This window comes from Prionailurus viverrinus, chromosome C2, assembly GCF_022837055.1.
Source record: "Prionailurus viverrinus isolate Anna chromosome C2, UM_Priviv_1.0, whole genome shotgun sequence".
Classification (NCBI taxonomy): domain Eukaryota; kingdom Metazoa; phylum Chordata; class Mammalia; order Carnivora; family Felidae; genus Prionailurus; species Prionailurus viverrinus.
In genome coordinates, this window is record NC_062569.1 from 77346661 (window position 1) to 77371198 (window position 24538).

The 24538-nt window shown below is 41.7% G+C and overlaps 1 protein-coding gene across 2 annotated transcripts in view; it reads right to left on the minus strand.

The window, feature by feature from the left end:
- The window catches only part of LIPH (lipase H), a 54082-nt gene that overhangs the window by 7878 nt on the left and 21666 nt on the right, over positions 1-24538 (minus strand). Inside the window, exons 4-9 of one of the 2 annotated variants that reach the window (XR_007155485.1) lie at positions 19465-19566; positions 17465-17554; positions 14162-14329; positions 12740-12835; positions 11785-11885; positions 10844-10955 (exon numbers count right to left, since the gene is read on the minus strand). Coding sequence is in view for 1 of the 2 variants with exons in the window: in XM_047874204.1 (XP_047730160.1) it covers positions 10844-10955; positions 12740-12835; positions 14162-14329; positions 17465-17554; positions 19465-19566 (568 nt within the window). In the remaining variant the exon portion in view is untranslated. The remainder of the gene's footprint in view (positions 1-10843; positions 10956-11784; positions 11886-12739; positions 12836-14161; positions 14330-17464; positions 17555-19464; positions 19567-24538) is intronic. The other variant, XM_047874204.1, reaches the window with a different exon arrangement.

Below are 24538 nucleotides of genomic sequence, written 5' to 3' on the forward strand. Positions count from 1 at the left end.
ATTTGTTAGAAAGCCACAGTAATGCTATAAGCTACATGACAATGTGGTACTTGCATAAGGATAGATGTATAGATCAATGGAATAGAATTGAGAGTCCAGAAAGAAGCCCTTTCATTCACTGTCACCTGACTTAGGCAAGGATGTCAAGACATTCACAGAAAAAGAATAGTTTTTTCAATAAATAGTGCTGTGACAACTGGATATCCAAAGGCAAAAGAATGAAGTAGGACATCCTACATCATTCTATATGCAAAAGTGAACTCAAAATGGATCAAAGACCTAAGCGAGACCTAAAACTATCAAGGATTTGTGTCCAGAGTACATAAAAAATTCTTGCAAATCAACAATAAAAAGATAACTCAATTTTAAAGTGAGTGAGGGGATTGGGCAAGATGGCGGCTTAGGAGGACGCTGGGCTCACCGCACGTCCTGCTGATCACTTAGATTCCATCTACATCTGCCTAAATAACCCAGAAAACCGCCAGAGGATTAGCAGAACGGAGTCGCCGGAGCCAAACGCAGACGAGAGGCCCACGGAAGAGGGTAGGAAGGGCGGCGAGGCGGTGCGCGCTCCACGGACTGGCGGGAGGGAGCCGGGGCGGAGGGGCGGCTCGCCGGCCAAGCAGAGCCCCCGAGTCTGGCTGGCAAAAGCGGAGGGGCCTGACGGACTGTGTTCCGACAGCAAGCGCGACTTAGCGTCTGGGAGGTCATAAGTTAACAGCTCTGCTCGGAAAGCGGGAAGGCTGGAGGACAAAGGGAGGGAGAGCTGCTGAGCACCCTGACAACAGAGCTCAGTTTGGTGGGGAACAAAGGCGCTCGCCAGCGCCATCTCCCCCGCCCATCCCCCAGCCGAAATCCCAAAGGGAACTGGTTCCTGCCAGGGAACTTGCTCGCTCCGCGCAAACACCCAACTCTGCGCTTCGGCAGAGCCAAACCTCCGGCAGCGGATCTGACTCCCTCCCGCTGCCACAGGGCCCCTCCTGAAGTGGATCACCTAAGGAGAAGCGATCTAAGCCTGCCCCTCCTGCCCCCTTGCACCTTGCCTACCCACCCCAGCTAATACGCCAGATCCCCAGCATCACAAGCCTGGAAGTGTGCAAGTAGCCCAGACAGGCCACGCCACCCCACAGTGAATCCCGCCCCTAGGAGAGGGGAAGAGAAGGCACACACCAGTCTGACTGTGGCCCCAGCGGTGGGCTGGGGGCAGACATCAGGTCTGACTGCGGCCCCGCCCACCAACTCCAGTTATACACCACAGCACAGGGGAAGTGCCCTGCAGGTCCTCACCACGCCAGGGACTATCCAAAATGACCAAGCGGAAGAATTCCCCTCAGAAGAATCTCCAGGAAATAACAACAGCTAATGAGCTGATCAAAAAGGACTTAAATAACATAACAGAAAGTGAATTTAGAATAATAGTCATAAAATTAATCGCTGGGCTTGAAAACAGTATACAGGACAGCAGAGAATCTCTTGCTACAGAGATCAAGGGACTAAGGAACAGTCACGAGGAGCTGAAAAACGCTTTAAACGAAATGCATAACAAAATGGAAACCACCACAGCTCGGCTTGAAGAGGCAGAGGAGAGAATAGGTGAACTAGAAGATAAAGTTATGGAAAAAGAGGAAGCTGAGAAAAAGAGAGATAAAAAAATCCAGGAGTATGAGGGGAAAATTAGAGAATTAAGTGATACACTAAAAAGAAATAATATACGCATAATTGGTATCCCAGAGGAGGAAGAGAGAGGGAAAGGTGCTGAAGGGGTACTTGAAGAAATAATAGCTGAGAACTTCCCTGAACTGGGGAAGGAAAAAGGCATTGAAATCCAAGAGGCACAGAGAACTCCCTTCAGACGTAACTTGAATCGATCTTCTGCACGACATATCATAGTGAAACTGGCAAAATACAAGGATAAAGAGAAAATTCTGAAAGCAGCAAGGGGTAAACGTGCCCTCACATATAAAGGGAGACCTATAAGACTCGTGACTGATCTCTCTTTTGAAACTTGGCAGGCCAGAAAGAATTGGCACGAGATTTTCAGGGTGCTAGACAGAAAAAATATGCAGCCAAGAATCCTTTATCCAGCAAGTCTGTCATTTAGAATAGAAGGAGAGATAAAGGTCTTCCCAAACAAACAAAAACTGAAGGAATTTGTCACCACTAAACCAGCCCTACAAGAGATCCTAAGGGGGACCCTGTGAGACAAAGTCCCAGAGACATCACTATAAGCATAAAACATACAGACATCACAATGACTCTAAACCCGTATCTTTCTATAATAACACTGAATGTAAATGGATTAAATGCGCCAACCAAAAGACATAGGGTATCAGAATGGATAAAAAAACAAGACCCATCTATTTGCTGTCTACAAGAGACTCATTTTAGACCTGAGGACACCTTTAGATTGAGAGTGAGGGGATGGAGAACTATTTATCATGCGACTGGAAGCCAAAAGAAAGCTGGAGTAGCCATACTTATATCAGACAAACTAGACTTTAAATTAAAGGCTGTAACAAGAGATGAAGAAGGACATTATATAATAGTTACAGGGTCTATCCATCAGGAAGAGCTAACAATTATAAATGTCTATGCACCGAATACCGGAGCCCCCAAATATATAAAACAATTACTCATCAACATAAGCAACCTTATTGATAAGAATGTGGTAATTGCAGGGGACTTTAATACACCACTTACAGAAATGGATAGATCATCTAGACACATGGTCAATAAAGAAACAAGGGCCCTGAATGAGACATTGGATCAGATGGACTTGACAGATATATTTAGAACTCTGCATCCCAAAGCAACAGAATATACTTTCTTCTCGAGTGCACATGGAACATTCTCCAAGATAGATCATATACTGGGTCACAAAACAGCCCTTCATAAGTTTACAAGAATTGAAATTATACCATGCTTACTTTCAGACCACAATGCTATGAAGCTTGAAATCAACCACAGAAAAAAGTCTGGAAAACCTCCAAAAGCATGGAGGTTAAAGAACACCCTACTAACGAATGAGTGGGTCAACCAGGCAATTAGAGAAGAAATTAAAAAATATATGGAAACAAACGAAAATGAAAATACAACAATCCAAACGCTTTGGGACGCAGCAAAGGCAGTCCTGAGAGGAAAATACATTGCAATCCAGGCCTATCTCAAGAAACAAGAAAAATCCCAAATACAAAATCTAACAGCACACCTAAAGGAACTAGAAGCAGAACAGCAAAGGCAGCCTAAGCCCAGCAGAAGAAGAGAAATAATAAAGATCAGAGCAGAAATAAACAATATAGAAACTAAAAAAACTGTAGAGGAGATCAACGAAACCAAGAGTTGGTTTTTTGAAAAAATAAACAAAATTGACAAACCTCTAGCCAGGCTTCTCAAAAAGAAAAGGGAGATGACCCAAATAGATAAAATCATGAATGAAAATGGAATTATTACAACCAATCCCTCAGAGATACAAACAATTATCAGGGAATACTATGAAAAATTATATGCCAACAAACTGGACAACCTGGAAGAAATGGACAAATTCCTGAACAACCACACTCTTCCAAAACTCAATCAGGAGGAAATAGAAAGCTTGAGCAGACCCATAACCAGTGAAGAAATTGAATCGGTTATCAAAAATCTCCCAACAAATAAGAGTCCAGGACCAGATGGCTTCCCAGGGGAGTTCTACCAGACGTTTAAAGCAGAGATAATACCTATCCTTCTCAAGCTATTCCAAGAAATAGAAAGGGAAGGAAAACTTCCAGACTCATTCTATGAAGCCAGTATTACTTTGATTCCTAAACCAGACAGAGACCCAGTAAAAAAAGAGAACTACAGGCCAATATCCCTGATGAATATGGATGCAAAAATTCTCAATAAGATACTAGCAAATCGAATTCAACGGCATATAAAAAGAATTATTCACCATGATCAAGTGGGATTCATTCCTGGGATGCAGGGCTGGTTCAACATTCGCAAATCAATCAACGTGATACATCACATTAACAAAAAAAAAAGAGAAGAACCATATGATCCTGTCAATCGATGCAGAAAAGGCCTTCGACAAAATCCAGCACCCTTTCTTAATAAAAACCCTTGAGAAAGTCGGGATAGAAGGAACATACTTAAAGATCATAAAAGCCATTTATGAAAAGCCCACAGCTAACATCATCCTCAATGGGGAAAAACTGAGAGCTTTTTCCCTGAGATCAGGAACACGACAAGGATGCCCACTCTCACCGCTGCTGTTTAACATAGTGCTGGAAGTTCTAGCATCAGCAATCAGACAACAAAAGGAAATCAAAGGCATCAAAATTGGCAAAGATGAAGTCAAGCTTTCGCTTTTTGCAGATGACATGATATTATACATGGAAAATCCGATAGACTCTAGCAAAAGTCTGCTAGAACTGATACATGAATTCAGCAAAGTTGCAGGATACAAAATCAATGTACAGAAATCAGTTGCATTCTTATACACTAACAATGAAGCAACAGAAAGACAAATAAAGAAACTGATCCCATTCACAATTGCACCAAGAAGCATAAAATACCTAGGAATAAATCTAACCAAAGATGTAAAGGATCTGTATGCTGAAAATTATAGAAAGCTTATGAAGGAAATTGAAGAAGATTTAAAGAAATGGAAAGACATTCCCTGCTCATGGATTGGAAAAATAAATATTGTCAAAATGTCAATACTACCCAAAGCTATCTACACATTCAATGCAATCCCAATCAAAATTGCACCAGCATTCTTCTCGAAACTAGAACAAGCAATCCTAAAATTCATATGGAACCACAAAAGGCCCCGAATAGCCAAAGGAATTTTGAAGAAGAAGACCAAAGCAGGAGGCATCACAATCCCAGACTTTAGCCTCTACTACAAAGCTGTCATCATCAAGACAGCATGGTATTGGCACCAAAACAGACACATAGACCAATGGAATAGAATAGAAACCCCAGAACTAGACCCACAAACGTATGGCCAACTCATCTTTGACAAAGCAGGAAAGAACATCCAATGGAAAAAAGACAGCCTTTTTAACAAATGGTGCTGGGAGAACTGGACAGCAACATGCAGAAGGTTGAAACTAGACCACTTTCTCACACCATTCACAAAAATAAACTCAAAATGGATAAAGGACCTAAATGTGAGACAGGAAACCATCAAAACCTTAGAGGAGAAAGCAGGAAAAGACCTCTCTGACCTCAGCCGTAGCAATCTCTTACTCGACACATCCCCAAAGGCAAGGGAATTAAAAGCAAAAGTGAATTACTGGGACCTTATGAAGATAAAAAGCTTCTGCACAGCAAAGGAAACAACCAACAAAACTAAAAGGCAACCAACGGAATGGGAAAAGATATTCGCAAATGACATATCGGACAAAGGGCTAGTATCCAAAATCTATAAAGAGCTCACCAAACTCCACACCCAAAAAACAAATAACCCAGTGAAGAAATGGGCAGAAAACATGAATAGACACTTCTCTAAAGAAGACATCCGGATGGCCAACAGGCACATGAAAAGATGTTCAGCGTCGCTCCTTATCAGGGAAATACAAATCAAAACCACACTCAGGTATCACCTCACGCCAGTCAGAGTGGCCAAAATGAACAAATCAGGAGACTATAGATGCTGGCGAGGATGTGGAGAAACGGGAACCCTCTTGCACTGTTGGTGGGAATGCAAATTGGTGCAGCCGCTCTGGAAAGCAGTGTGGAGGTTCCTCAGAAAATTAAAAATAGACCTACCCTATGACCCAGCAATAGCACTGCTAGGAATTTATCCAAGGGATACAGGAGCACTGATGCATAGGGCCACTTGTACCCCAATGTTCATAGCAGCACTCTCAACAATAGCCAAGTTATGGAAAGAGCCTAAATGTCCATCAACTGATGAATGGATAAAGAAATTGTGGTTTATATACACAATGGAATATTACGTGGCAATGAGAAAAAATGAAATATGGCCTTTTGTAGCAACGTGGATGGAACTGGAGAGTGTGATGCTAAGTGAAATAAGCCATACAGAGAAAGACAGATACCATATGGTTTCACTCTTATGTGGATCCTGAGAAACTTCACAGGAACCCATGGGGGAGGGGAAGAAAAAAAAAAAAAGAGGTTAGAATGGGAGAGAACCAAAGCATAAGAGACTTAAAAACTGAGGACAAACTAAGGGTTGATGGGGGGTGGGAGGGAGGAGAGGGTGGGTGATGGGTATTGAGGAGGGCACCTTTTGGGATGAGCACTGGGTGTTGTATGGAAACCAATTTGTTAATAAATTTCATTAAAAAAAAATAAATAAATAAAGTGAGTGAGGGGCCCCTGGGTGGCTCAGTCCTTAAACATCTGACTTCGGCTCAGGTCACGATCTCACGGTTTGTGAGCTCGAGCCCTGCTTCGGATGAGCCCCATTTCTCTCTCTCCTCCTCCTGGGATTCTCTCTCTCTCTCTGTCTCTTGCTCACTTGTGCCCCCTCTCTCTCTCTCAAAAACTATAAAGATAAAAATAAAATAATAAATGCCTGTTTTTAAAAATAAAAATAAAGTGACTAAGGCACACACACAAAAAAACCTATACCCGGATGTTTATAGCAGCTTTATTCAGAATTATGAAATAGCCAAAATGTCCTTCATCAGGAAAATGGATAAATAAACTGTAGTACATTCAGACAGTGGAATATTATTCAGTGCTAAAAGGAAATGAACTAGCAAGCTATGAAAAAAAATGAAGAAAACTTAAATTCTATTACTAAGTGAAAGAAGCCACTCTGAAGATTACATACTGTATGACTCCAATTACATGACATTCTGGAAAAGGCAAAACTATGGAGACAGTAAAAAGACCATTCCCTGCCAAAGGTTAGGGAAGAGAAGGATATTATAGGCAGAACACAGAGGATTTTTAGGGCAATGAAACAACTCCATGATCCTATAATGGTTGATATATGTTCTTACACGTTTGTCAAAACCCATAGAATGTACAACACCACCAGTGAACCCTAATGTAGGCTATGGACTTTGGGTAATGATGCGTCAATGTAGATGCTTCAGCTGTAACTGTGTATGCCACCCTATTATCAGGTTTTGATAGTGGGGAGGCTGTGTGTATGTGGGCGAGAGGGTATATGGGAAATCTCTGCACTTCCTGTCTAATTTTGCTGTGAATCTAAAACTTCTCTAAAAAATGAAGTCGATTTAAAAGGGAAAAAAATGAGGGCACTCGGTAGCTTAGTCGGTTGGCATCCAACTTCGGCTCAGGTTGTGATCTCCTAGTTCACAGTTTATCGTTTGTAAGTTCGAGCCCCGAATCAGTCTCCCTCAGGGGAGCCCACTTTGGACCTTCTGTTCTCCTCTCTCTGTGCCCTTCCCCCCACCTCTCAAAAATAAATAAAAGGGGAAAAAAATGAATAAAGGACCTGAATAGACATTTCCCAAAAAACTATCTAGAAATGGCCAGTAAGCACATGAAAGACTCAATGTTATTAATCATTAGGGAATTGCGAATCCAAATCATGAGATATACCATAATGCCCACTAGAATGGCTACAATAAAGAAGATGGATGTGTCTGTGATAAAGACATACAAAATGTGACATATACATACAAAATACTACTCTGCCTTTAAAAAACAAGAGAAATCCTGTCACAAGCTATAACATGGATGACCCTTGAAGATACTATGTTAGGTAAAATAAGCCAATCACAAAAAGATAAATATTGTAGGATTCCACTTATATGAGGTATCTAAAGTAGTCAAATTCATAGGGACACTAGAATGATAGTTGCTAGGGGGAGAGGGAAATGGGGGAGTTGTTATTTAATGGGTATAGAGTTTGAGTTTTGCAAGATGAAGAAGTTCTGGAAGTGTTTCACAACAATGTGAATATACTTTACACTACTAAATTGTACACTCAAAAAATGATTAAGATGGTAAATTTGATGTTGCGTTTTTCAATCACAATTAAAAAGAAAAAAATTTAAAGACAGATAATAACAGTGTTGGTGAGGATGTGGAGAAATTGAAACTCTTACACATGGCTGGTGGGAATGTAAAATGGTGTAGCTGCTTTGGCATTTCCTACAAATGTGAAATGGAGTTATCATATGACCCAGCAATTCCAGTCGTAGGTATATACCCGAGAGAAATGAAAATGTATGTCTACGTGGAAATGGAGACACATTTTCATAGCAACATTATTCATAATAGCCCCCAAAGTGGAAATAACCTGAATGTCCATCAACTGACAAAAGAATAAATAAAATGTGGTATGTGTGAGCAGAATGGCACAGTGGGAGTGAGCTGGGCTCATAACCCAGAGGTCAGTGGATTGAAATAAAATGGGGCATATCCATACCATGGAATATTATTTGACCATAAATAAAATGAAGTATTGCTATAGTATCCTGAAAACTTTAAGCAAAAAAAGTCAGACACAAAAAGACTACATATTATATGATTCCATTTATATGACATTCCCAGAATAGGTAAATCGGTAGAGACAGAAAGCAGATTAGTGGTTGACAGGGGATGGGGAGGAAGGAGGAATGAGGAATTACTAACAGGTATGGGGTTTCTTTTTGAATTGATAAAAATGTTCTGGAGGGGCGCCTGGGTGGCTCAGTTGGTTAAGCATCAGACTCTTGATTTCAGCTCAGGTCATGATCTTGTGGTTCGTAAGCAGTGCGGAGCCTGCTTATGATTCTCTCTTCCTCTCTCTCTGCCCCTCCCCTGCTTATGCTCTCTCTCTCTCTCAAAATAAATACATAAACTTTAAAAAAATGTTCTGGAATTAGATGGTAATGACGTTTGCACATTTTGTTAATATACTCAAAACCACCGAAATGTAAACTTTAAAACTGTGAGTTTGATGGTGTGTGAATTATATCTCAATTAAAAAAAAAAAGGTTATAAAGTAAAAAAGAAATACATCCAAAACATGGATACAGGGAGAGTCACCAGGAAGGTAATATTCTTGAATGTGACTATATTTGTACCCATAGTCTGGTAAGACCAAATAAACTTAGGGCACATACTCTGATATTATTTTCCTTTTCTTAAATTGTAAAAATACTAAACATAAGTCTAATAGTTTACCTTGCAAAAAATAGAAGGGTAGAGATAATCTCACCACGTAATAGAGTAACCATTTCCTTTTTTTCCATATATTCTCTGATTGGTGATGACTTTTCACAAGCCAGACTAAAATAAGAACAACTAAACATGAATAAAATAGAGGTTAAAGTCTCTATCTGAATCGAGAAAAAAAACCCTCTGCAGTTAGGAAGTCCTAGTTGGGAGAAATTCACTACATAAAGTTAAAATTTCTAAGACATGTAAAGCCAATATGTAATCAGTTACTGGCATGAATAACCAAATTTTGTAGGTCACTACTTCTCATAGAACTGCACAATTTTCCTTGCTATTTCTTAGAGTCTCCAGATGAGGTCTCTGCCCAGCTTCCTTACTGAAGATCACAGCCCATAAACTACCTGACGCTGGTTGTTTAGATGCTCCCCCTAGCCGTGCCCTCCCTGAAAATGTAGCCCCACTGGGTTTGGGGACATTGGTGCTGAAAGGCATGTGATATTGGCCAATCACTTGGCCTCTCTAAGCCTGTGTTCTTATGTATATAATACAGATTATAATACCACCTCACAGGGTTTTAGTGTGAATTGCATTAGCCAGCATGTGTAATGTGTTTAGTTCAATAAAGAAAGGCTGTTGTTATTATCATCCAAGGATACATTTAAAAAAAAAAGTCACCTCCAGACCACCAGCACACTCCTTCTCTATTCATCTACATGGTGAACCTGTAGGCAATTGCCAGTTTCAGATGACATTCTAGTTGGTCCTCTATGAGTGAAGCCAACAGACAACCCAAGTGCCTAGTAGATAACAGGACCCCCCAAAAATGTTTCCTGAGTAAATGAATAAAATGAACCTCAAATTTATTTGAATTATTTCCCCCCTTTTTCCTGATTATAAAATTAATTGATGAAAATGATTAACTATTTTTAAACTCTATATATACAATATCATATAAAATTGAAAAGTAAAGAGAAGCTGAATAAAGCACTCATATTCCTACCACCCAAAGGCCAGCTAACATGTTAGGGATATTTCTTTTTCATTTTTTTTACATTGTTGAACTAATTTTGTACTTTATAGAATTTAATATCCTGGATTTTTCATTTAGCACATTATAAGCATTTCATTCAATATGTTGCAAAAATTAACCTATGAATAGTATTTTATTATATGGGAATATTTAAGTAACCATTTTCCCATTAGATTTTTAGTGTGTTTCCAATTTTCTATTATTGCACATCACATTTTCTGAGTTTGAGAAACATACATTTACATGTTTATATATATGTATATTATGAGCACATAAAAATATTGAAATATGTGTGTGTGGGTGAGTGCCTTTAGGTGTGGGATTGTTGGGCTGGGGCAAGTATATGCACTTTTATGTTACATATTTCTTTACTGTATAAATCCTTCACAGCAAGCAAGGATGACTTTGGTAATTAAATGTTTAAACGAAGGAAGGAGGAGAGGAAGGAAGGGAAGGAGAGAGGAGGGAGGGAGAGGGAGAGAGGTGGGAAGGAAGAAAGAAAGGAAGGAAGGAAAGTAAATCCCTGTACCAATTCCATTTGTACAGAGCCTAGAAGATCAAGAACCATGAGAAGCAACTAAGAAAAATGCCCCCTTATGTTTTTGTAGAACAAAGATAAGTACAGACCTATAAGTAAGAAAGTAGATATATTTGAGATTTAATTTCTCCAGTCAAAAAAGGAAATAGCAAATTGTGAACTACCCCAGCCCAACTTACTGATTGATTTTGGATTCTGTGGTGTTTCCAGCTCTGTCTGTCAATCTGATTGTAATGGACCCTCTTCTTATGTTCTTGTTCCAAGTTATAATGTCCACAAAGTAATGATATACTGCAAAACAGGGAGAGAGCACAGTAAGAGAGAGAGAGACTCTCAACTGCTCTCCTGATAGGTCAATTCCTAAAAACCCAACCTCCTTTATAACTTGAGTTTCTTGTTCTCTTCCTCTCTAGTTTCTCTGCAAAGATCTGGGCAGAATTTTCTAAAATTCCTTTCCATTCTTTTTGGTAAAGATGGCCTGCACGATGGCAGAATCCAATGGTCTCCAGTTGGCATGTTTGGGCATCACAGTTGGATTGGTATTCCACCTTATTCACTGAGGTATCATGGCCTACTGCTGAGTATGATTGGTTCACTGCATCCCTGCCTTTTAAAATAAACCAGGCAGGTGGCCATGTAGAGACCCTCCATGGTTGACAAGGTTGTCTGCAATCTGGGCCATGTCCACCAGCCACCATCATCTCTTCCCCAGTCATGCCACACCATGTGTGTCGCCTGCACTGCCAGGCTGCCTCTTGCTCCTGGGCCTTCTCCCCACTCGAACACTCTTACTTTACCCCCTTTGCCAACTCATCCTTCAGGTTTTGGCTTAGTCACTTCCTCCAGGAGACCTTCACTGACCCTTAGACTAAGTCAGGTTTGCCTCTTTGAATTCTTCTCATGCTCTGGTGTTCTCCCATCATTAGCACACTTACCTGTATTTACGAAATACATGAAAAAAATGATAATCAAAAAAGTGGTAAATATATGGGTACATGTATACAAATATTGCCTGAGAAATATAGAAGGGGAAGGAGGCTCAGGAGATGTTGGTCCCACAAAGGAATAAGATCCACCCTGGAGTTGCCATTTCATGGCCCACTATTTCTCAGGCACTTGCCTCACTTGGACCAGGCAGACAGCAATCCCTGGGCTGCCACACATGGCTCCAAAGGAGGAAGGAACCCCACTGATCTGCACCCTCTTTTATAAGAGTTGCTCCTAAGAAAAGTGAAAAGGGGGACAAGATTGTAAGACATCCATCTGCCCAAGAAAAGTCCTACTTCCCAGGGCATTAATCATCTGCTGCCCCACTTAGCCCCCATCTGGAATACCCAAGCTCTCAATGTCTGTAGAAGGTCATCATGGTTGCTTTGGAGCTGAAACTGACCTACAGATGTAGCTGACACCTGATTTTACCTAGCTGAAATGTCATGTCTTTTGGGGGGCAAGCAAATTTTCTGGAAGATCTTAGTGAGTAAAATGGCCATCTAAGGGGTGCACGGCTGGCTCAGTCAGTAGAGCATGCCACTCTTGGTCCCAGGGTCAAGAGTTCAAGCCCTGTGTGTGGCATAGAGTATACTTTAAAAAAATTTTTTAAATTAAAAAAGTAAAAAGAATAGCCATCCAATGAAGCTAATAATTACGATTTGTTGAGATTTAATCCTTAACCCAGAAGATAGGCATTATTACCTAGCGGGACAATGAGATTCAAAGAGTTTAAATGACTTCACCAAGGTCACACGGCTACTATGTGATAGAGTCAGGATTCAACCGAAGTCTTCCCAGTTCCAAAATCCACACTTTAACATGCCCTTCATTTGCCAAGAGGTAGCCAGGAAGCTGAGACTCAGCCATTTTTTAAAGAGAAGGGGTTTGGGGGGTGCCTGGGTGGTTCAGTCAGTTGAGTGTCTGACTCTTGGTTTTGGTTCAGGTCATGATCTCACGGTTTCGTGGCTTCAAGCCCCACATCGGCCCTTCCCCCACTTACACTGTCTCTGTCTCTCTCAAAATAAATAAACTTAAAAAAAAGGGGGGGGGTTGGGCAAAAGCAAACAACCACATCCACCACTCACTGCAGAATGGTTTCTCCTCGGCTGTGTCAAAGAACGCTTTAGTCATAGGAGGCTCTTTCTGCTTTAAATACTCTTTCCAATTATCAGCATAATAGCCTGTAAAGCAAGTTGGAAAAATGTAACATTAGCATGTATTCTATAAATGTAAAAGCAGCTGGGGAGGTAGTGAGAGCAGTGAGTTTGAGCCCCCACACCACCAAGACAATCTCCCTCATACCCACCCCTGTGGGGGTGGACCTGCAGGGCCACCAGGGCTTGCCTCCCCTGCATCCACCATATCTTGCTCGCTGCCCTGTCCCTCAGAGCTGGGACTGGCAGCATGACACTACAGTGTCTCCTCCTGCCTTTCCCTGACATTACATCACCCTAGTTCTCAGCAGCATGCTGGTTCTCTCACACACTGGGTAGGCTAAGAATAGCACTGACATTTTTCAGTAATACATTCATTTTATAGTTTAAAGCAGTTTCAGGTTTATACCTAAAATAGCATCACTCTTGCAAAGCATTGTGCTTTCCTGAAGAACTACAATTAGGCCCCTAAATCCCACAGAACCTGAGCTTGCTAAGTGACTATGTCAACCAGCAGGGGACTCTTCTTCACTTTTGTGCCTGCAGGAATGAAGCTGAGTCACATCAGTGAGGTGTCTCTCTCTCTCTCTTCTGTCCCCACCCCTAGAGAATGGCCTTTGCATGCTGACTAATTGATCTGGAATGGAAACATTGGTAATTTTTAAAAGCTCCCTAGAGCTTTCCAATTGATTTATGCACAACCAAGGTTGAGAACCCCTTGTCTGTAGCATGCTCTAATGTTAACTTGGATTTTTCCTTAGAACAATCAGAAAATTTTCATCATCATCCCGTTTCTAGTCCTCACCATCTGGAATATTTCTACCAACCCTTAGCAAATACCCAAGCAGCCTCCGCAGTATCTGTTACCCCGCCCTGAATGTGCACATAGAAACCAGGGTGCGGCGTGAGGGCATCTACAGACAAGGCTTGTTGGAAGGGATCATTCTGCAAGGCTCATTTGACAGGAGAGTCAGAGCTCACTGTGACCTTCCCCCAGCAGAGAGGTTGTGTGCGTGAAGGGGTTGTTTCTGTCCCCATGGGAGCAGGCTATATAAGGTGACTTTGACCTGGGTGGGCTTGGAAACTCTTTGGAACCTTCTTTTTTATGCTAGAGTGTCCAGGGAGGTTGTACTGCCCTCTAGCTGAAATTGTATATAAATGGCTTTTCTAACACAGTTGCTGATTAGGACATTCAAGAGTATTTCACAGAACAAATTAGCTAGAAAAAGCTAAGTAAATTCTTTTTTAAGCACACAATTTTCAGGCCCATTTTTAGATAGTAAAGTGGTGCTCGGATTCTACCCAAAATGAACTATTTGTTAATCAGAGGGTAAAATTGCTTGTTGGACTTACCCAGCAGGGGACAGGACTCCTTTTGTGGCATGCCACAGTTGACACATTTGCCATTCCTATAATCCCGGTAGGAGTCACAGGGATATGCAGTGATAGCACAGTTCTCTCTCAGAGAAGAAAGGTACAGGTACACGGACCTCTGATGGTCACACTTAAAATATTGCAATCCTTTATCATAAAGGGAACAATGAAAGAGTAGAGCAGTCGTAGCATTTAACAATAATACATCACACATTATAGGCACACTCAGTTCACCATCTGTCTGCTATAGGCCAAGCACTGTGCTAACAGCTTCCATTTAACCCTTACAAAAACCTATAGATCAGCATTCATACTGGCACGTGGCAGGATAAAAGAAGATAGGCATGATCATCCCCATTTTACCTAGTAGCACATTGAGACTCAGCTTAAATGACTTGACCAAGGTCACACGACCATTATGTGGTTGAATCAGGATTCAACCTATGTCCTTCCTTTGTCAGTGAAAAGGACAAGAAAGATTCAATGGTAGTCAGAGTTTCCCCAGAGATTTTCAGCAGAGCACATTTAAACTAGTAAAGACATCAGAGAAAGGGGCCATTGAGGAGTAGTTGTTAGAGGAAGATCCCCAAGGAGGGCAGGCACAGGAGACAGCTTTGAAAAAGGATGGGGGATGCCTCCACCTTGGGGGCAGAAGGAAACAAAAATGTAAAGACTGACCTTGTAAACTAAAATGAGGATACATAGAATGGCTCCCTCAGGTGAGATCTTTAATCTAGGTAAAAAGGCAAATCTAGATCACCTCTAAGAGGTGAGGGTTTATAGGTGGGGAGATTTTCAGAATAGAAGCATGAGGAGTGATTGTAGGGAGTTGGCAAGAGATAAACATGAGGATTCTGTGACGTTATTGAGGGCCATGGAGAAGTAACCAAGTTTTCCAGGACCTTGTACTCAATTAACCAGGCTCCGTGACAGCTCCGGAATGTTCTCAAGCCAAGGTGGTGGCTGACATGGCAGAGACCTAAGGGGGTCTCTAATGGGATTACACTCATGAGAGAAGCCCAGTGGCAGGGACTCTGTTTCTGCTACAGAGTGAAGGGTGGGATGAGAGGGACTGAACAATAGGAGGTGGCACCAGAAGTCATGAATGGGCAAGAAGAGGCAAGAGGCAAGCCTCTAGTTAATGCCTGGTGGGTGCCAGGTGATGCAGTGGTGAGACAGGAGGCCAGCAAGGCATGGAGACGGCGTCAGGAGAGTTGGACATGATGAAGCAATGCAGCACACAAAACTGAGAGGTGGTTGGAAGGTTGATGGGTCAGATGATGAAGGGGAACTGGGTCCCAAAGATGGGTAATCAGAGGAGGTGAGGATCTGAGTAGGAAACAGTGAACCAAATAAGAAAGGAGTTATGATTGTGAGCTAGTGGTTTGAAGAGGCACTGTTGCTTGAGTCAGAACAATGTTTCTTCTTTCCCCACAGTCCACTTATGTATGCCCATAGAGGAGCTCAGTGAAGGACAGAAATAAACTAGGGCAAGAGAGGAGAAACATGGGTTGGCATGGGACCAAGCCAGACAGGAACAAATCTGACAAGTCAATATTTACTTATTGTTCCTGGAACTTTCACTTGCCAAAACAATGATGTTGATAACAATACAGAGAATGGCCTTTATAAGCAAATCACATTATCTTGGCTCCTCAGAGGTATTTACCCTACATCCTACAGGACAGGATTTGAACACACACCATTTATGGTGAAATATGGTTGACCCTACTTATGCCATTTAATCTGGATCATTTTCAAACACCATTTCCCCATGGGGCCATATACAGCTACCATTTTGTAACAAGATTACCTTTTCCTAGAATCATATCCATGATTGTTTAACTTTCTCTGGCAATGTTGAAATACAGATTAAGAGCACCTAGGGATGGGTTTTTTATCGGAATAAAATACTACTATTACTTTTATGTTGCCATCTACCGTTTTTTTTTGCTTTGTGAATTTTTCTTATTATAAAATAATACATGCTGATTTAGAAAATACAAAATAATGGGAAATAATGATGCAAAAATCACCCAGAAGTCCAATATCCACAGTTCACCCCTAATAATTATTTGCAGCATTTATGCTTGGTCTTTTTTTCTATACTTACACATGTACAAATACACATTTAAAAAACAAATTGGGATGATACTGTATAGTTTTGTGTCATTTTCACTTAACATCCCATTGTAAGTATTTTCATTAATCTGAAAATATGACTTTTTGGCAATTATATTCCTTTGCGTGGGCATATCATAGTTATTTAACAATTTTCCATGTTGGATATTTAGATTATTTCTTAAAATGTAGCTACTATAAATAAAACTATGTCAGATATTTTTGCACTTTGATTTTTGTTTACATTTTCCATTATTTCTCTAGGAGAGATTTCCAGATATGTAATTTCTAGGTCAAGGACACACCTTTTCATGAGAGAGCAATAATTCATAATAGCTCTTAATCATATGGTTATGGTTACTTATTTTTTAAATTTATTTTTTAAATGAAGCATAATTGGGGCACCTGGGTGGCTCAGTCGGCTAAGCGTCCGACTTCAGCTCAGGTCATGATCTCACAGTCCGTGAGTTCGAGCCCCGCGTCGGGCTCTGTGCTGACAGCTCAGAGCCTGGAGCCTGCTTCCGATTCTGTGTCTCCCTCTCTCTCTGACGTCTCCCTCTCTCTCTGACCCTCCCCCGTTCATGCTCTGTCTCTCTCTGTCTCAAAAAAAATGAATAAAAAACATTAAAAAATTTTTTGAAGTGAAGCATAATTAACATACGCTGTTATATTAGTTTCAGATGTACAATATAATGGTTCAGCAATTCTGTACGTTATTCAGTGCTCATCATGGTAAATGTACTCCTAATTTCCTTCCCCCATTTCACCCATCTCCCCTTTGTCTTTCTCTGACTAATTTCACTTAGCATAATAGCCTGTGGATTCATCCATGTTGTGGCAAATGATTTGATTGATTTCCTTTTATAGCTGAGCAATATTCCATTGTGTAAATATACCACATCTTCTTTATCCATTCATCTATCGATGGATACTTGGGTCGCTTCCGTATCTTCGTTATTGCCAATAATGCTGCAATGTTTTGTTTTTTTTTAAGCAGTATATTTGAGTAATAATTTTTCATTTTTCATTTATATTTATACTATATCTTCTCAGATGATTTGTTTTCTATTAAAAACTATTGCCCATAGAATAATATCAGATTTTTGAAATATGCCTTTTTAAAAACCACTATTATACAATATATAAAGTATTTGCACTTACCTCCCAATATTGTTTTGGGGCAACCAGGTTGATCCAATCCTCCATTTGGGTAGAAATCTATGTTTCCTAATGGCTCCTTGTAGCCCAGTGCTAAAGGAAAATATATTATGGTTTTATTTTTGAACTTTTCACATCATGTAGCTCATTTGCCTGAAGGATATAGGCAGGCATTTGTGTTGTTGTTGTTCTACGTATTTAAATATCTTGCTCAAAGCTACCCAGCTAGTTAGTTAGGAAGCAGGGATTTCCAACTAGGAGATTATAAAGACAGTAGGGGAACCTATTTCCAATATTTCTCAAGATGTAAGGGAGTTTTGGTCAGTCATTCACAGCAAGTCTGATAAAACTGTATGCTTCTTCTTTATATTTGGCTGGAACCTTCTTTTTTTTATTTAAAAAAAAATTTTTTTTCAACGTTTATTTATTTTTGGGACAGAGAGAGAGACAGAGCATGAACGGGGGAGGGGCAGAGAGAGAGGGAGACACAGAATCGGAAACAGACTCCAGGCTCTGAGCCATCAGCCCAGAGCCTGACGCGGGGCTCAAACTCACGGACCGCGAGATCATGACCTGGCTGAAGTCGGACGCTTAACCGACTGCGCCACCCAGGTGCCCCTTGGCTGGAACCTTCTAACTGCCAGTGCTTCCTGGGTCTCTAACTGCATTTGTGCCAGACTTTAATGAATAAAAAACGGGGGGGAAAATGAAGAAAAAAAAGAAAGAAACAGGAAAAAATGAACTTTTACTTTGTAAGAAAAAAAATTTTTTAATTGGAAACTCTTCTAGAAAACGGGGACCAGGAAAAATATAGATTGATTTAATAATTGCTTATTCTTTTTAACCTTATAACTACAAACTAATCAGTCAAATGTTTGATTTAAAAGACTATTTATACATGTATACATAGTGCACCGTTGCGATAATAATAATACCTGTTATATATTGAGAACCTACATGTGTCTGTGGGGGTTTTTATACCTTTTATACACCTTTCCTCTAACATTCACACTGTCCAAAAAGTGGCCATTGGTAAATTCAGGTGAAGTAAGCTACAGATGAAGACACTGAAATTCAGAGGACTTACAGAATGAAATGATCCCGCTAGAAAGGACAAAACCTGGGATCTGAGTCCACCCCTGCCTGACTGCAAAGCTTATTCTTTCCTCAAAATTCACTTTCTCTCCAAGAATAAAAAATAAATTACTCTATTCCATCAAGCATTAAAATGGCATCGAGGTACTGCACTTAAGTAAGGTCACGCTTTGCAAACTGCGACGTAAGAATGCAGCTGTTTCCTTTAAGGCCAGCAATTTCTGAATACCACACCAGAGAGCCCATGATAGGTGATCAAGGGTTTTTCAGGTGGCTGTATCACAAAGAGGGTGTATTATTAAAGACTACTCTGCTCTGTCCCCTCAGCCTTCCGAGGTCCCTACTCTAGTTCTTGTCCCAGACGTCTGGATATAAAGACTCACCTTTAACATCACCCCAAACCCTATATCCTATTCCAAATGCCAGCTATGAAATCAGCACCATAAAAGATGGAAATGGCCAGGAAGATCCAGAGAAAGTTGGAGAGCTAAACATGGCTCAGAATCGCTCTCCAGAGAGAGACACAACACAAACTTATCTTTCAGCTTAAGAAAACGAGAAAGACCTAAGAAAAACCCAAAAAATGGAAATCATGCATCCAAACCCTGCTGCATATGTGGAAACATTTGTCCACACAGTGTGAAAATCACCCTGTCCTTGATTGGACAAGATGGTCACTTTAAAAATAAGAAAAGTTGATGGGAAACCTCCACTCCAGCAAGACATCCTGGATGCCTGCATTAAACCAGTGTCCCTTCAATACCTGGGTGGATTTGGAACCCTGCCCTGCAGGAAAAGAGGGAATCTGGAAGAACCTGATCCACCCCTGCATGAGGCTCCCCTCGGGGGAGACTCTTTAGGAGTCTGGGAGCCGGGTGCTCACTGACCCACAAGGACAGGAATGTTACCATCAATGTCGGAGTGGATGACGTCAACAAACTGTGCATCACCGGGATCTAATCTGTCCTCGGGAGGTCTCCCGTTGAATAAAGGGCCCGCAGGGTCGAGACCTGGAAAGAAAACGGAGTCGGCTTGGTAGCCCCACGCCATGAGTCACCTGCAGCCAGGCTTTTGATCCCTCTCCATGAGGATGGCAAGTAGGCTGCAGGGCACGCTCGTGTGGGCCAGCACTCGCATTCCCTTCCTGCTTTGTCAGCCTCCTTTCTACAGCCCCGTAGCCTTTTCCCACAGCAGAGGCAGTGCCCTCTGAGAATGGCATCCAGACCCCATTAGGAGCTATATCTTGTGCAGGGCTCAATAGCAGGGAGCGCACAGACGTGGGGACCAGGGACATGGGGATAAACTGGTTCCTCGGGAAAAAGCACCTGAAGGTGCATATAAAAAGCAGATGCTGTACTTATCCTGATTCTATTTTAAGTGATCCAGAAACCCCACTCAACCTTTCCTTCTTATTATTAATAAAACTCCTGTACAGTTTCAATTTTTATTCATATATCCTAAGTCATATGATCCACATCACAAGCCTGTTAGGGAGGCAGGGTAGATATTATTCCCATTTTACAGATGCATGAACTGAGGTTCGGGGAGTTCAAGTATTTTAACCAGAGTGGCAGCCTCACAATGCAACGAACTCTCTCTATGGAGCTCTTGGTTTCATTGCACTGGGTTTGGCAAGCTCAGTGGGAAAGTATGAAACTCACTGGTCAGGCCAGGTATCAAAGAGGGATAAAAAATGGGTGTCCGTTCCTGCAGAATTAACCCACTCCATAAATGCCTGAGCTGATTTCTTGCCCTTGGTCACTGTTAGCTGGGCATTCCTAACCATCAGCTGGAAAAACAAGAGTGGAGCTCCTACCAGGTTCTAACCACAGCTAACAACTTTAAAACAACAACAGGAAAACACCAGAGGTACTCAAAACCCTGCTTACTAGAAACCTATCTGGAGTGAAGAATGTTTCAAGGGATATTGCAAAATTTTTAACCTATCAGGGCACCTGGGTGGCTCAGTCGGTAAAATGTCCGACTTCAGCTCAGGTCATAATCTCACCGTTCGTGAGTTCGAGCCCTGCGTCGGGCTCTGTGCTGACAGCTCAGAGCCTGGAGCTGCTTCAGATTCTGTGTCTCCCTCTTTCTCTGCCCCTCCCCTGTTCATGCTCTGACTCTGTCTCAAAAATAAATAAATATTTAAAAAAAATTTAACAAAATTTTTAACCTATTAAAGACATTTTAAATTTTGTTTTTAATGTTTTTTTATTTTTGAGACAGAGGGAGACAGAGCGTGAGTGGGGGAGGGGCAGAGAGAGAAGGAGACAGAGAATCTGAAACAGGCTTCAGGCTCTGAGCTGTCAGCACAGAACCCAATGCAGGACTTGAACCCACGAACCGTGACCTGAGCCAAAGTCAGACACTTAACTGTGCCACCCAGGCGCCCCCTGTGAAAGACATTTTAAATAGCATCTTCCATCCCCTGGGGTTAGATATAAAATCCAAGAGGTAGCATTCTTGCCTCGACTTCCCTGGTTCTAGCCTCAATCTTTCTATTTCTCCTCTGCCAACACTTTGCTTCCTTGAGGCTTGTCTTTATCTGCCTCCTTTCCTTATCTTTCTCTTCCCCACCCCTCCAGCTTTTCTTCTTCCTTGGACGGTTCTCAACTGAAACTGATGTGAGATGGATGAACACCCAGGCACCCAAGTCGGCAGGACATCCTCAACACAGCATGAGACACTCATAATCTTGGAAAGAGTTTGCTCAGGAAGCCCTTCTGGTCTAAGGAAATGAACAGTCAGAGCCCCAGTTTGTAGCAACCTCCAGATCTATAGCAGATAAATTGGTTTACTATATAACATTCAAACCAGGGCAAATTTGAGAGTGATGAGGGCACTATTGACAATTATGTCAGGACAGAAGGCACAAATGGAGACAGGGATAGTGAGCTTGGATATATGATCACCTTAGTGACAATTCGTAGCAAATAATCAGCTTACAATGTCAGCCAAAAATCACAGTTAAAGTGCCCAATAAGCGATATATTTTGTGTGGACAGAGACCATTGGAGTCAGACAGATGTGACATGGGGCCCCAAACCTAGCACCAACCAGCTGTATCACCTTAGGCAGGTCACTTTACTTCTCTGAGCCTCAGTTTTTTTTAATCTGCAAACTGGAGGTGGAATCAATGGCTACCTCAGAAGACATATAAAAGGACTCCTAGATCTGAATCCAGAACATTTTGAGATTATTATAGACTAGAAACAAAATGAGAAAATGGAGCTCTTTCCTATTGCCTAAAGATCACCAAGAAAGTGTCTAGATAGTGCTCATTGGCTTTTATTTTTTTAATTTTTTTAATGTTTATTTACTTTTGAGAGAGAGAGAGAGAGAGAGAGAGAGTGTGAGCATGAGTGGGGGAGGGGCAGGCAGAGAGGGAGACACAGAATCTGAAGCAGGCTCCAGGCTCCAAGCTGTCAGCACAGAGACTGACATGGGGCTCAAACTCATGAACCGTGAGCTGAAGTCGGATGCCCAACCGACTGAGCCACCCAGGTGCCCCTCATTGGCTTTTATTACAGTATTAACCAGTTAGAGAATTTGATGAAAGTCCTAGACCTCTCCCTGGACATCCAAAATATACCTCTCCCCAGGACAGACAGCTGACATTTTGCATGCAGTTTCAGGGGCATCATATTCCCATCCCCAACCTCACCATGGAATCTCTAAGGCACCGCTGTCCAATAATGTGAGCTACGTATATAATTTTAAAATTTCTAGAAGCCAATTTTAAAAAAGTAAATAGAATTAAGGAGAATTAATTTTTTTTATTTTTTTTAATTTTATTTATTGATTTGAGAGAGAGAGAGCCTGTGAGCAAGGGAGAGGGGCAGAGGGAGAGAGAGAATCTTAAGCAGGCTCCATGTTCAGCACAGGGCCTGACTCGGGACTCAATCCGATGACACTGCGATCATGACCTGAGCCAAAATCAGTTGGACGCTCAACCAACTGAGCCACCCAGGCACCCAGAGGAGAATTAATTTTAATAATACATTGTATCTAACCCATTTTATTTAACCTAGCATATCTAAAATATTATCATTTCAACATATACTCCATATACAAAAATTGAGATTTTTAATATCCTTTTCTTTTTACTTAGTCTTTGAAATCCAGTGTCTATCTTGCACTTACAGAACATCTCAGTTTGCATTAGCCACATTTCAAGTGCTCAGTGGCTACATGTAGTTAGTTAGTGGCTACTATATTGGACAGCATAGCTCTATGGTCATTTCTCAAAGTATGGTGTTCAGACCACCTGCATTGTCTGGTTAAAAGTAGACTTCTAGGGGCACCTGGGTGGCTCAGTCTGTTGAGCTTCCAACTTCGGCTCAGGTCATGATCTCGCGGTCTGTGAGTTTGAGCCCCACATCAGGCTCTGTGCTGACAGCTCAGAGCCTGGAGCCTGCTTCAGATTCTGTGTTTCCCTCTCTCTCTGACCCTCCCCCATTCATGCTCTGTCTCTCCCTGTCTCAAAAATAAATAAACATTAAAAAAAATTTTTTTAAGTAGACTTCTGGACCCCACCCCCAGAGTGCTGATTCAGCAAGTTGGCATTGTAACCAGCACCCCTAAGGAGATTTTTTTACACCCTTAAGTTTGAGAAGCAAATGTAATATATTATCAAGTGATGTAGGTACTTGGAATATTTTAAAATCCACTTATGCTCTGCCATCTTGTGCTAAAGAAGCTAAAGAGAAATAGTGGTGTCTGGCTTGCTCAGTTGGTAGAGCATGAGACTTAAACTCAGGGTCATGAGTTCAAGCCCCACACTGGGCAGGGAGCCTACTTAAAATTAAAAAAAAAAAAAAGAAAAACTAAGAAGTTACTGAGAAACCAGGAGATGTGCCTGGAGAGAAAAAACAAAATGTCAGAAGAAAGAGAAATGGAAGAAAAAAGCCGCCATTACAGGCCAGATAATTAAAAGCAGAACCATCCAATTGGGGGAGTTGGGTATGAATTTCATCCTTAGGCAACAGACCAAGTTCCCACTCTACAATCTGGTGAACCCAGTCAGAAAAGGTGGTGGAAGGTGAGCAGAGAAGAGGAACACTTCACCCCTGAAGCCGCTCTGGAGGACAGCTGAGATTTGACTTTGGGGATCAGAGAGGATGAGGAATCTGAAGGACATGGGAAAGTCAGGGGCCACAGAAAATTGAGCTGTGGACCATTAGCTGAGTCCGGGCCACGTGGGCCCAGAGTGGAAGGCAGACTGGCTTGGGGAATTTCCACAGTCAGAAAGCAGGTTACATTGCACTCACATTCACAATAGTCATGGGAGCAGGTTTGCTGGGAACCAAGCTGGGGGTGAGACTGAATGAAGTAGTGGTGGGCTGGAGCCTTCCAGGCCCAGGACTGGAGGGCAGATTTTGCTCATCTCTTCCCAAACTTTGTGGTTATTAATGTCAGACTGGTAGCTTGAAATCAGCAGTGGTGAGAGTATTCAGACCATGGAGATCAGCAGACACTAAAAATCAGGACTTTTTTTTTTTTTTTCTTTTGGAGAGCAGTTCAGGTTCTTTTTTTTTTTTTTTAATTTTTTTTTTTTCAACGTTTATTTATTTTTGGGACAGAGAGAGACAGAGCATGAACGGGGGAGGGGCAGAGAGAGAGGGAGACACAGGATCGGAAACAGGCTCCAGGCTCTGAGCCATCAGCCCAGAGCCCGACTCGGGGCTCGAACTCACAGACCGCGAGATCGTGACCTGGCTGAAGTCGGACGCTTAACCGACTGCACCACCCAGGCGCCCAGCAGTTCAGGTTCTTAACATACTCTCAGGGAGAGTCCCACCCACCAGAAGATGAGTTCCCAACAGATAAGGGACACAAGCAGATTCAAGCTACCTGTCCTTTGATCCCATAAGGGAAATGAAATTTTTTAAAAGGACATGTTGCATTCTAAAACATAAAAATAATAATAATGTGAAAAATGTAAAAAAGCGCTTTGCCTCCCGAGGAAAGCAGGTAAATAAG